This window comes from Octopus bimaculoides, chromosome 14, assembly GCF_046866305.1.
Source record: "Octopus bimaculoides isolate indiv1 chromosome 14, ASM4686630v1, whole genome shotgun sequence".
In the NCBI taxonomy this organism is placed as follows: Eukaryota; Metazoa; Mollusca; class Cephalopoda; order Octopoda; family Octopodidae; genus Octopus; species Octopus bimaculoides.
The window spans coordinates 59,755,454-59,770,212 of record NC_142941.1 but is presented as its reverse complement, the minus strand read 5'-3'; the positions used below and the strand labels follow the sequence as shown (position 1 = coordinate 59,770,212).

The 14,759-nt window shown below is 34.2% G+C and overlaps 1 protein-coding gene across 20 annotated transcripts in view; it reads left to right on the top strand.

Moving 5' to 3' along the window:
* The window catches only part of LOC106876387 (LIM domain-binding protein 2), a 160,990-nt gene that overhangs the window by 144,858 nt on the left and 1,373 nt on the right, over window positions 1-14,759 (top strand). For 4 of the 20 annotated variants that reach the window (XM_089363100.1, XM_089363104.1, XM_089363094.1 and 1 more), the window contains 3 exons: window positions 315-444; window positions 10,508-10,579; window positions 13,531-13,691. In XM_089363100.1, the coding sequence (XP_089219226.1) occupies window positions 315-444; window positions 10,508-10,579; window positions 13,531-13,691 (363 nt within the window). Of the gene's footprint in view, window positions 1-314; window positions 487-10,507; window positions 10,580-13,524; window positions 13,692-14,759 lie in introns of all 20 variants that reach the window. The other 16 variants (XM_089363106.1, XM_089363101.1, XM_089363092.1 and 13 more) reach the window with 6 other exon arrangements.

The following is a 14,759-nucleotide window of genomic DNA, read 5'->3' as shown; positions in this document are numbered from 1 at the left end:
TTTGAGCCAGATTGTGGCCGGTTTAACCCTCTAGTATTTACATTGTTCTATCAAAAGTAATGCTTTTTTTATTCACATTGATTTGAATTAATCATGCATTATCTTGTAGCTATTAAATTTTGATGAGGCGACTGTTAATTTTTTTAAATTACATTGTAGGGTAGGTGTGAGAGGGCAGATCTGGCCAGTTTGAACATAAAACAGGTAGAATATTTTGGCTGGATATGGCCAGTTTAAATGCTAAAGGGTTAATTCTGTAGCATTTGGTCATTGCATACATAACTTTGCATAGTTTCCATCTTTTTTTTTTACAGCTGTGTGTGATTCTTGAACCAATGCAGGAGTTGATGTCCCGTCACAAAGCCTACGGACTGAATCCACGCGACTGCCTGAAGACGACACTGTTCCAGAAGTGGCAGAGGATGGTGGCGCCCCCAGGTAAAGGCAAGATACCAACTTTTGTTTCTTTTCACCACAACCATCATCGTAAGTATAGCCGGCCAACACTGCTCCAGCTGGCTGTGTACAGGACTGCGAATACTAATGGCAATGCACATTCTCTTCCGTTTTATTGTTATCTCTTCATCTTAAACATAAGTATTTCTAAAGTTTTCTCTTGGGTTTTATTTGTAATGCATTAACGTGGTTTTTGTGTTTGTTCTTTTTTCTTTATATTTATTTGAATTTTTTGTGTATTCCGTGTATATGTATATGTGTTGGTGTCAGTATACACACACACATACACATATATACAGTATATTTTTCTACCTATTCTACAGAAAGGAGTTGGCAATGTAGACAATAGCAGCTATCATTTATAACAAAATAGGAGAAAGACACACAAAAAAATATTATTAAAAATTTATATCCAAACCTTTAAAAAATATTAACTATTGAAAATTGAAATATTTCTTTGTCATAAGATCAACCACAACCACCTTTCCAACAGCAGCACTTCTTTCTGTCTATCTCTTTATTTCTCAACTACTTGAGTGAAGTCTCTCCCTCATTTGATGAAGTAAAGTCTTTCCTTCAACTAAATTAGAAGATCTCTCTTCCTGTCTACAAGGGTGTGGGCATGTCACTAAGTTTTCTTTCACCCTCTGTCCCCCAGGAGAATCTGCTTTAATGTTGCAATGTTTCTCATGCCAGGTACTGAGATTGTGCTTCCGTTTATTCTCCCCTAATGAGTTTGTGTTAATTGTCTATGTAATGTCAATGTGAATACCCGTCAGAGTGTAAGTATCTTGAGAGAAAAGCTGAACATTAGAAGCATCAGTTGTGGCGTGCAAGAGAGACGATTGCGCTGGTATGGACATGTGGTGAGAATGGAGGAGGATAGCTGCGTGAAAAAGTGCCACACCCTAACAGTTGAGGGAACCCGTGGAAGAGGTAGGCCCAGGAAGACCTGGGCTGAGGTGGTGAGGCAAGACCTTCGTACATTGGGCCTCACCGAGGCGATGACTACGGACCGAGACCTTTGGAAATGGGCTGTGCGTGAGAAGACCCGGCAAGCCAAGTAAGATCGTTGCCAGTGCCCCTGGACTGGTTCTTGTGCGGGTGGCACATGAGATGCACCATTTTGAGCATGGCCGTTGCCAGTACCGCCTGACTGGCTCCTGTAGGATTTTTGAGCGAGATCGTTGCCAGTGCCCCTGGACTGGCTTGTGCGGGTGGCACATAAAAGACACCATTTCGAGCGTGGCCGTTTTCGTGCGGGTGACACGTAAAAGCACCCACTACACTCTCTGAGTGGTTGGCGTTAGGAAGGGCATCCAGCTGTAGAAACTCTGCCAAATCAGACTGGAGCCTGGTGTTGCCATCCGGTTTCACCAGTCCTCAGTCAAATCGTCCAACCCATGCTAGCATGGAAAGCGGACGTTAAACGATGATGATGATGACAATGGAGTTGGTTGTAATATCATTATTTCTCTTGCATTATGTCATGCGTCCCAGACCATGTCCCATATTACTCCTCATCCCTTGTGAGGTTGTATTTCACCATTCCCCACCACCACCACTTCTAGCTTCATTACTTCTCCTTCATCAAGTCATAACCCCACCCTCTTACTTAACAGTTCTGTGCTTCTGCTTTCTGCAGTGAAATTATGTTTTAAAAGAAGAGTTTATTTTAAAAAGTTTTGCATGTCAACTCTTTTCTTCAGTTTTTCTTTGAGAAAACACTAATTTCTTTTAGTGGCATTTGTGTTTATTAAATACAAGCATATCAAGCTATCTACTGGTTATTAATTACTCTCTATGTCTGTTGCTTTTTACTATCTAGTGTTTCTCATCCTATTCTTGCCTTGAGCAGAACACTATGTTAGGAATGGGTCGTTTCAATTTCATTTGAAGAACAGAACAACAATTTTAATGGGGAGGTTAACAATAGCCGTGATTTTAAAATACTAGACAAACAATTTCTAGCCATTTTTGTCTTGTGCTTTTGAGCAAGGCACATAACTCGACTTGCTTCAGTTCAACTGACTGACAAAACAGGCTTCACTTCTAATTTCATTATCAAATAGTTAGTGCTATACAAGAGATGTCCAGCTGTAAAAATAACTGCTCAAATAGGATTAAGATTTTGTAAACAAACACACACCTCTAAACATTGAGAGGTGGGGGGGAGCAAAAAAAGATGAGTTAAATGTGGTACTTCACTCAAAATTCTTTATCTAACTTGAAAATTTTTCTTCAATTAACAACATACATCGAACTTTTACTATGGATGCAAATGGAATTATGTGTGAGTGGATGCTGTCATTTAGATACAAATTGGATTTGTTGCAATATTCGTGTTTGTAATTTATAATGTAATGCAAGTCTGTATCTTATTTTAGAGAAAATATCATTTTCTTTGAGATTTTTTTTTTTTTAGTCTATCTTAATGATAAGGTTTGTATTTATTTTCCTTCTTTCTTTCTGTCTCTTTAATCTGTCTCTTTAATCTCTCTCTCTCTCTCTCTCTCTCTCTCTCTCTAGTCTACTTATTTTGTTTGTTACCAATTGTTCCTAAATCTTTTGCCACCTGAAAATGTTAAGTGTATTATAGTTAAATAAATGTAACGTAAGCTATTGTACATGTTAAAAAAAAAGACATAATGCTATTATATTTACCAAAATAGAGTCCGTCTCTCTAATGGTGATGGTATGACAGTCTGTATGGATTCATGTAATTTGAATTCTGTGTAAATGGTCCTCTCTAATATTTTTTAACTTTTAGTAATAAGGTGCTAGAATTCATGGTAGGTACTAAGTTCAATTCCTTTTAAAAAGAAAAAAATGTCTTACTTTTATATGAAACCCTCCTAACAGTTATTTGAAGTTGCAGTCTCAATTAAAGCTACTTATATTTGGCATCTATTTGGAGTATGACTTTCTTGCAGTTTTTTGCCTGGAAGCCAGTACCAGTGATGAGATTGGTTAATGAATAGGTGGTGGTGTGTGTGTGTGTGGTGGTATTGTTTGGTATAACCAGCGATACCTGTGTCTCTCTGGTTCTCTTTCATTCTGTCATCCTCTTCTATCTTCTACATGTGAGGTTTGGAATTATGGCAACTGAAGATCTGTACATTTAGACATTGTACACAGTTTTATCAGCTGACATCATTAAGCTTAGATAAGCAACAAATGAAATCTGGTTAATAAAAGTTTTTCATGTGTTTTAAGGATTGATGTAAATATCAGAATGCAGGAAAACTTTGAAATTCACTATAGATTCTTGTATTGGTTCATTCATTCATACATGGTCATGTTTAAGGCTCTGCTTTCTAGGGTTAGATGGTTTATATTGAACACCCTGCTTCCTCCCCTGCAGTACATATTCTGTCAACTGATACTTGTTTTATCATCCTTGTAAGCATGTAAAGAAAGCCAGCTTTGGTTAGATTTGAACTCGGAATAATCATACAATCATTATTAGACTTCAGTTTCTTCATAGAACATGGATTTTTTTGTATTGTTGCAGCACCATTAACTTGTATAATCTTTTATAATGCAGGCTCAAAGCCAACAACAATCAGCAGAGTTATGTGCCTTGCCTTAAGGGCTCACAAAATATGTCGTGCCTATCATGTAGTCAGAATTTCAAATGCTGGCCATTTTGTTTCATAATCATAAATGGGGGGTTTTCTTTTTGTTAGTTTTTTTTTTTTTCTCCTCCCTTTGTTCAGATAGATTAGCTTGGTCTTCTAACAGTTCTATACAAACGTTTCCCATAGCATCCTCCTTCTGCCTTCTACATTCTCTACTCTCATAACATAGTGTTGTTATCTAGTCCCAGGTCAAGCTCGAGCAAAGATATTCCATCCATGGTAGATTTTTCTTTGTGAGGAATCCAGCCACTGTACATATACTTAAGGCTATAGCATCCAAAATGTTCTGTTTATTTTTGTGGGGTGGGGTTTAATGTAATTTGAGGAAGATTTGGCTTTTGTTGCTAGCAGGTCAAGCAACTGTGCATTGGTTCCCCTTGTTAGCTTTTCACACTAGCTCAAATCTTCCGCTCATTTTTTATTATGTTGGATTGGCCTTTGTATATTGATACCAAAACATTTTCATTTTAATTTGCTTCAACTCAGCAAATGTAACATTAACATTGGGATATCGTTTTTGCATCAAGTTCAGCTGTGATAGACTGTTGTTTTTTTGTTGTTTTTTTCCCAGTCTCCTCCCACTGAGTTATCACTGTCCATACTCCTTATTCTCTCAATTTGATAATACTAATTAACAGAGCATGCATACCACAACTTCACTTGGTTTAGCCATCAGTTTAGTAAGTAGTTCCTTACTATAACATGCAGTCAACTATACCAGTGCATGCAGTACATCTTTCATTCTTATCAGATTAACTGAAATTCCATAATAATTCTATCGATTGCACTGTTTCTGTTTATTCTCTTCCTACATAATTACAATTAGCTTGGCCATTTCTTTGATTGTTTCTTAAATTAAATCACTAAAGTAGGTTATGGCTTAATTAGTTTGACTTTGGTGTTTAATTATTGTAATATTTGGCTGCTTCTTTTTGTTTTTTGTTTTCTACCAAAAGGTATATCAAAAAGGTTTTATCAGTTCCATGTGGAGAAGAATTATCTAATGTTTCAAATGGAATTCTTCATCAGAGAATATTGGGAAAAGCTCGATTTTTAGGCATTAATTGTTCATACTTTGCCACATGGCAAACTAATGTAACTCTTTCGTTTTACCTTCTAACATATCAATCCTAGCTGCTGCAGACCACCAGTTGTCTTCATTGACTTGCTAAATTTTCTTTTGATTCAAATTTTTTATGATTAGTCCTTCATCTTGCTTCTATTTCCTCTCAGCCTAAACTATAGTGTGTGTTTGTGTGTGCACTCTCACACATGCATGTATGTATATCGTCTATCAATCTTGAATCTCTTGTGTTTGTCCACATCATAGCAACCCATGGCTGAATGGTTTTTCTTCTTACTCTGTCTGCAAGGTAGTATCTCTGACTTAACTTGTCACGCTTCTCATTAATTTTATATTTATTAAATGTCTTGCTATCTTGTTTGCTTTTTTTTTTTTTTTTTTTTTTTTTTTGCATATCTTCTATTCTTATTTCAATATTCTGTTTGCTATTTTGTTGATTTATTTTTGTTCCATGTTCATGTTTTTGTAATGAAGAAAGGAAAAAAAAAAAAAAAGAATGCCCTTTATCTGAACATAAAAATTTTAGCTGGATAAACTATTTAGGATTTTTCATTATTTTTTTATTATTTCTACTTCATACTGCCTTATCCTCACAGCTAATGTTCTTTTATGGAGTAAAAACAATGTTGTGAAGGTAGGTAAAGTACTAATGTACTTTTATTGAGGCTCCTTGATTATAAGTTCTAACCTTATGACAACAATTATGTTTTATTCCTGGTTTACCTGGCAAATGACATGTTCAAATCTCATTAAACCATGCCCGCAAGTGCACAAATTTGGGACTGCAGTGGAGAGGAGGGGAAATTGTCCTACATTATTAAAATGGAAGGTGGGGAAAACTGCCGACAATAATTTAGGAAAAACTGAAATATTTTTGCAAGTTGTTTTTTTTTTTTTTTTTTACCATTCTTGTCCCTGGCTTATTCTCACTGATACAAATACATGTTTCTAAGGTAATATCCTAAACTTGTCCAATATCTCTTCCTATATATATAGAGAGAGGGAATGAGATATAGATGCAAAGCCAGATAAATTGATAGATAGATAGAAATATTGTTTGCAATTAGTAGCAAAACATGTCAAATTACAGGTGCCAGCAATTTTTAATGTTTAGTCCAACAGTTTCCCCTTAATTTAAGAGATTTTCCCCTTCCTCTCCTCGTTTTTAGATTTCACTGGACCTTAAGCTTGCCAGTGACTTTCATTCTAAGCTTCATACTTCAAGGATATAAGTGCTTGGTTTATAACTGTGTGAAACTGAAAGTTACACAGAATATTGGAATAATGGAATCGGTCAGCTCAGTAATTCATGCTGTTAAAACTGTTTGGTTAGGGTGTTCTTGGGGAACACTGAGCTTGTGACCATTTCATTACTTCAGAAAAAGAGTGATAGTAATAATTCTTTGAAATTTTATTTATATCAGTATTGAGCAACTAGGAAGAGTAGAGAATAGATCAAACTCTTACTACAACTTATGCTAAGTTCCCAGACGTATAACACCTTTGATTTTGTCTTCTCTTTCATTACTTGATACTGTATGTATTGTCACAATTGCAGAATTACAGAGTTAACTAGTTTTATTATTGTTATCAAATGTATGAATTTATCTATAGACTACATCATGAAGTGTTCTTGCCATCTTGGATGTTATCTATGTAAAGATATCTGTGTCATTAGATTTTGTTTCTTCTTTGTGACACACTAATAGCCTCCTCCCATTTATTTTCTGTTTCATTAATGCTGGGAGTTTGGGTGTGATTAAAAACTGGTTCCTGTGATTGCACACTGTGCTTGAAATATTGTAAAATAATGTTAGTTTGGTGATTGATAAGAAAAATTAGTAGATTTGCAGACAAAATTTTAGTATCCTTTCATGTTGAGTTCAAAGCCTGCTGAAGTCAACATTGCATTTCAGTATTTTGGGGTTTGGTAAAATAGATATTTGAATCAATTAATTCAACAATAGCCTTTGGCAGCAGTCTTCCAGTTTGGTCTCAATCTCTTGACATTCCTATGAAAATTTGTAATTTTGTAAGTAATAGGAGATTTAGATAAGACAGAAATTAGGAATAAAGTAGCAGAATGATTTAATTACGTTAAAACAAGAAGCAACTTGTAGCTTTTTGATAAAATTAGTTTGACTAGGTAAGAACTGACAGTGTATGTGTTGGTATGGGAGAGCAGAATAATTAATCATATTAAAGAAAATTTAGTCACTTTGTATTTTATTTGTTCTGTTTTGGGAGAAGGTTCTCGAACACAATGGAGTAAACATATTTTCTCTCACTTCCTGCACTTGATTAGAGTTGCACAGCTCTTTCACTGGCCTCCTCTCGGAATTGAGCGAAAGCAGACATTTCCACAAATGGTAATGCTTTTTGAATTTTCTTTTATATTTTGCAGAGTGATGTTAGTTACGGAACGATAAGTGACACAGACTAAATTAGTTGCTAGAGGTGGTATATCTGTTTCAGTTGACGGAAGTCCAGTGTCCTTGTTCAACACGAGAATGTCGATGTTGTATTGGCTAATCTTAAGAATTTTTGTTTGGGAAGCTTCCATATTTCTCTGCTATTCGGTATTTGTGGTTTCAGTTATTGGACTACGGTGACGCTGGGGCAATATCTTCAGGGTTTCTGTCAGTTGTTTCAACCTTCAATCTGGTACTGGCTTCATTGATCTCTATTTGCGCAGTTGCTTCATTACTGGACATAAACGGATACAGCATGAACAACACCAGTTTTTTAATTGGTTAAGCACATGTACACACACACACACACACACACACACACACACACACACACACACACACACACACACGCATGCACACACACACACACACACACACAGAGGCTTCTTCACAATTTCTGTCCATCAAAGTCCACTTGCAAAATATTGGTCAACTTGAGGCTATAGTAGAAGGCACTTGCACATGGTCCTACCCGATGTACTTGTACCCCTGTATATATCAGGCAAATGTCTTTGGTTACAAAGCAAGCTTCTTAGCCTCACAACCATGTCTGTACCTATTGTTTTATTTAAAACTAACCAAAATTATGGTTTATTTCTTTCTCTTATCTTTGTTTTCCTGCCTTAATATTTTTCTGTTTCTCCTCGTTTCCATTCATTTGGTGCTAAATATAACCCATATTGCAGATTTTGTAACTGTTGTCTTAATTATCACAATTGAATTACAATGAACTTCTCCCTCCTCCCCTGTCACTTCCAGCTTCTTCTGTGTAAATATGTGGATTGTTTGTGATGTTTTTGAACAAGTTTCTGTATTTCTGTAATCTATGGGTACAAGCCTTACTAAGTTTGTCTTTCTTAGTTGGTCTGTATATGTGTAGTAAAACAATTTTGCAGTTGCTTTCCATCTGTCTGTCTATCTTGTCTCTTTCTATTATATCAACTTCAATTGTATAAATTAGATATCATGTTAGTGTGCAGGAGGTGTGGGCAGAGTGCACAAGGTTATATATATTACATATATCACTTCCATTGATGGGTTGATATAGTGATTAAATAAGATATATTATGTCTTGAAGGAACCCATACCTTAAAAAGAAAATATTCATTGACCAGTGGTCAGTATGACCTACTGAATAAGGCGGTATTCATTTGAAAGGAAGGTTGAGGTTGGAGATATCAGGGATATGTAAGGAAAAATCATTAAAACATTTGAATGTGGCAAAGAATGGGTTCTGTTTTAGATGTGGTTGGAGATGAGTCTCCTGAAGCAGATATTTCTACTGCCATCAGTTTTGAACAGTGGTTCCTCAATCTTTTTGACTTCACGGCATACTAGAGAGCAAATAAAAAAAAAAGAATTGTTGGTACACTTCGTAAGGAAACTTGAAAAGAGAAAAATAGAACATTCTAAAGTTTTAAAATATATGTAAAGAAGTAAAGAAAATTATTGCTTACATTTTATTTAATTATATTTGTATACCACAAAATTATGAATAATGCGTTCTTCAGGAAACTTGAAAATTTTTTTTAAAGCCTTAAATTTGTGGGGTTTTTTTAAATTCCCTGTTGCACTTAGATATTCCTTGCTGTGTGCTATGACATACAATTTGAGAACCACCACAGTTTGGTACATGCTCAAGTTTCTAAGATGTTAGTCATTACGATCTACAAACAGCAATGGTCAAGGTTCAAAGGTAGTTTCAAAAAGGGCTATATTGTCCAAGGGAGACAATTACATTAGGATTACTATTGTGGTTTGGTGATTTCTGGCTTTTTCATCCTGAAAGACACATCATGAACAACTAGTGTTTTTATACAACTTGTAAAGAACGTCATTGAATTAATTACTCAGAGATGCTATCTGCATAAGTATTTTTTTTTTAAATCAATACTAGATTACTATACAACTTGTTGGTCAGTTAAGTAACTGGGTAAATTATTGGTTAGCCAGGGAACTAGGCAATAACACCATGCTGGTGAACTATTGAACTTGATGCAGTAACCAAGTTTCTTACAGATTGTATTTCTTTTAATCAACCAAACCCCCCACCTTATTACAGTGTTTCCACATGTCCTAACATTGTCATATCCTAACATTGGACCATTTAACATATTGCTGCTATTGTCGTTGCTGTTACCACCACTAACCCCACACTCCATTGAATCCCTTTTTTGAAACATGTTGACAACAGATTAATTCACTTTTCTGCTGCCTCCATGGACAATCCTGATCACCACCGTCCCCACCACCACAAATCCCTGCTCTTTCCTCTCCACCACCACTTCATTGAACATCAACATTATTTGTGATTAGATTTCAACTAAATGATTTCCTCAGTATTTTAATTGTTTACCTTTTATAATGTGTGTGTATGTGTCTGTTACATATATATATATATATTTATATATATACATAGTTATATGTATATATATTTATATATATATATATGTGTGTGTATATATATATGTATATATGTATATATATATATATATATATATATATATATATATATATATATATATGATGTGTATATATTATATATATGTGCATATATAATATACATACACATATGCACACATACATATAAACGCACTAGTAAATAAAGCCACAGACTACAAACACGGACAGCATGCTTTTTGTAAATCTATTTCATTTCATTATTATTACTATTACTAATATTATTCTGTAAGAGAACTTGGTATTCGATCTTTTTCCCTTTTTGTAAGTAAGTCAGTGTTTGACCTTTGACCGCGTGCTTCTATCTCTATAGTCTCTGTTAATTGGAAATAAACTTGCTCTTTACTCCACATATACACTTTAAGAACTGCTGCTTTATTTCTTTACATCTTTAGATAATTTACTGGAACGTATTTCACCCTTTGGAAATTCACCAAGACTTGATACCTCACCTTCGAAAAGAAAAGGTTAATTGATTTTTTTATTTTTCAACTTTTTCATATCTATCTATCTGTCTGTCTGTCTATCTATCTATATCTTAGTGAAAGACTTGTGTTGTTTATTATTTTTTGTTTTTTTTTTCTCCTCAGTCTGCTAAGGTTTTTTTTTTTTGTTTTTTTTTTAGTCTAATATGCAGAAAAATTCTAGTTAGTTTTGCGAGAAGTTTTGGTGTTCCACTTGAGTGGTTTCGTTGTGAATGAGCTCATTTATCCATTGATTGAGGTTGTTGCTGCATGTTTGCTATTAATGTTGTTATTACTATTATTATTATGATTATTATTAATATTATTATTATTATTATAACTTCTGCTGCTGCTGCTCCTACTTTTCCTACAGTTTTCATTCTGTTTATTAAGACAAGATGAGGCATTAAAAAAATCTGAAATGTCTGGAAATGATTTTTTTAAAAATTTATTATTATTATTATTATTATTATCTGTGTACCACCTACTCACCTACCTTTCATTATCAGTTGAAGTTTACTGGTTGTGATTCTGTAAGTTCCGTAATTGTTAAAACAGCTGCTGCTTTGGTTTATGGGTCATTCGTATACACAAAAAAAATGTTAATTTCACATAGTTCAGTTTTAACTACAGGATATACCTCTAAAATCATATCTTTATCTTTGTAAAGACGAAAATAAAACTTTAGAACAAAAGAAAACCGTTAATGTAGAACATGTTCTGAATAATGAATTCTTATTAGTTTTGGGGATTTTGTGAGTGTCTGTGTGTGTGTGTGTGTGTTGTGATTTCTCCCTTGAGTTTTTTGGTTGATTACTCAATTATTTCTGCTTTTATTTCTTTTGCTCTTCACTATTCACCAATAACTTAAAAACACTAAATCAAGAGACTCAGATTATGGATTGGTTTGTTTGTTTCATTCTCTTTATTTGCTTCTTCTTGGACTGGTATAATTATTATTTGAGGATGCTGTCTTTCATAGCCACAATGTCATTCATAAAATGTCCCTTTCCCTTCCCTTTGTAAAAGGACTTCTGCAAAGTACAGAAAAAAAATCAAACATTAACATTTGGTTTTAAAAATAAATTTTCTGGATATTGTGTGTGTGTATGTGATTGTTTGCTGTCCTCTGCCATTCATATATTTATTTTAATAACCTGTGTCACTCATTGCCTTATAGTTGTAGTTTAGCCCCAGGTCATTCCTGATCCAGCAGGCCTATGATCAAAGGCATTCCAGCTATAACCATTGTCTTTTTTTTTTCCAGGCCATAATGCATCTAGGGTTATACGTTGTCCAATGAAACTTTCCTTTGTTTTTGAGAGAATATAGCAGGTGACACGATATAGACAGAAAACTAGTTTCTGTTTTTACCTAGTCAAACCACCATATGAAAAGTCCCTTCGATATACACACTACACACATACACACAACTTGTGTAAAAACTTGAGATAACCAGTATTCAAGTGAAGTTGAATATGCATTGTCCTTCATCAGCTGCTGGCATCTGTAATGTTTGTTTTTTTATGGTGGGGGGGTTCTGTTTTTAGAATTAGCTGTGTTCAACAATGTTCATACGCTTCTCCTCAATTTTGGGAATAGTCTCAGTTGAATTAAAATCATTATGTTTATCAAGAAATTCATTTCAAGTTCTTCTGATCCACATTGGCTCTTCTACTTTAATGTTTTTCCCATATTTGGACATCGCTCTTTCATTTTATTAAATATGTCCAAATTTTTTGTTCTATTTAAGGAATCTGAAATTTCAATAGAAATATGGTCACAAAACACTTTAAGCTAACTTATCTCTCTATCCTAGTTTGATCCTTGTTTATAAAGATGTTTTACATAATATCTCATGGTCTAGTGTCATTCTTAACTGAACTTTTTTCATTGGTTTTTGTTTGTTTCTTTTTTTTTTGCCGCTTTTTCAAAATTATTTCCCTTCCTTTCTTTATAAAATTATCTGGTTGACTGCCTTTCTTACACACACATACACACACAGATGACAACTGTGCAGACTTTATCTAGTAACCTACCACATTAATGTAACTGACTGCTATTACTGTCTTCATTGCTTCTTTCATAAAAGAATATGGCTAGAATTTTTCTTGTTTTGAAAATTTTTTTTTCTTCTCCTCTCTTTGATAATTATATATTCTATTATAGTTTTGCTTCTACTCTTTAAGGTTCATCATTAGAATGACATGCATTCTAGATTTGTTATTAACTTTCTTTAAAACGAGAATTTTTAAATATACTCTCGTATCAGTGAACTTTTCACAAAGCCCATTCCTTCCTCTTCCTTCCCTCTATCAAAAAAAAAAAAAACTCATTTTTCTGATAGTTTTATGCATTTTTAAATAAGTAGCATATTTTCACACACACCCACATGCAGTGTGTTGCTATTCTGTGTAATTGTTCTTTATTCATTTAGTTAGAGTATAGGACAGTCCCACCTTCCCTCCATTTGCTTGTGTTAACTGTATTACTACTACCCATATATTGTATGAGTTAATTGGAATCAATTATATTCTCGATAGCCTCTGTTTTGTGTCCTCGGTGGGCATCTCTTCCCCTATAGCTGCCAACATTAGCTGTTGCACTTGTATGTTGTAGAGTTTAAGATGTAGTTCTTTTATATATATCTAGGACACATTGTTTTTAAGTCCCAGATCAACCCTAATTGATTAAAACTTGGAAACAGAGGTATATCAGGGGTATCTCAGAATAAATTAGCTAAGTGCTCATCTTTAAGACTGTGGGGTATGGTTTTGGGAGGGGTTTTAGCTCCTATTTCTAGTTGGTTAAACAACTTCATAGAGGGTTGTTTGTTGGCTTAGACTAAAATATATTGATTCTCATAGCACCACCTTCACCCCCCCCCCCATGTTAATGCCCCCTCCCTCTGAAATTGTGAGAAGATTTTGTTGTTTCAATTTCTTCAGTTACAGATACGGCAAGACCTCCGAGTAAAAGACGAAAACGGAAGTCCTCGGCTGGAAATAATTCGACGTCGGGAAACGTAAACTCCCGGGATGCAGTGCCACCATCAGGAAAACAGAAGAGATCACCGGGTCCGCAAGGATTTAACATTGCATCAACAGCACCGGGGGTAGGTACTCAGAAATTCGGTTGAAACACTTCACACCATTAAGAAAAAAAAAACATGCCCGGCTCTCAGTTGCTTGGCTTCAACTACAACACCAAAAACATTTACTGACTATATATGACAAAAAAAAAAAAAAAGCTAAATTTAAAGGAAAAAAACAACCATTCACTAAAGTTAAGAAAGCTTCTTCTACACATCATCTGTCCATTGCTTGTAAAAAAAAAAAAATAATAATAATGGTTAATATTACTACTACCTGATGCAAACTATTCTAACTGTTTATAGTATAAGGAAGAATTTAAATCTAGATTCTTAAAAGAAAAACAAGAAAAGAAAACACCAATATTTTTCATTCAACTGCTGCTATATCATCATTCTCATCATCATCATCATCATCTTCATTATCATTATCATCATCATCGTCATCATGAAATTTTATGTATAGTTTTATTTAATTTTTGTCTATTTTTTTTTATTTTCATTTTAGTATTTCATAGAGCAAAAAAAAAAAAAAAATTGGAAAACAAACCTCGATTAATATTGTCTTTTATTTTTCACTTTACCATTATTTTTATAAATCCTGTTGCAGAAACAACGTATTTTTATTTGGCAGAAAGGAGACTTTTATAAATGGTTCATCTAGACTAATTTCTGCTGACTTTCTTTTTTTTTCTTTTTTTTTTGCCTAAATTCATATTCTTCGGCACAGAAAAGTAGGGGAAAATTCTGTCTTTCCTTATCGAAAGTTTCGTTTAAAAATACTAACTAGAAAAGATTTCTGCTGTACAAAAGATATATCAAAGACATCCCTCATGTCTAAAATCTTTTTTTTTTTTTTTCCTATTCACGCAACCTTCGCAAACCCCCACCCAACTTCCAATTCTTCTCAAAGGGTTGAATATTTTCCAACTTTCAAACTGATTCCTGGCTTGAGCTGTTTACATTGGCTCTTGTGTCTATCTATCTGTCTCGCTATCACTCCATCCATCTATCTGTCCTTTTTTTTTTATTATTATTATTATTATTATTTTTTTTTTATTTTCTTTTTCTTTGGAGAGAGCATTAGAGGGG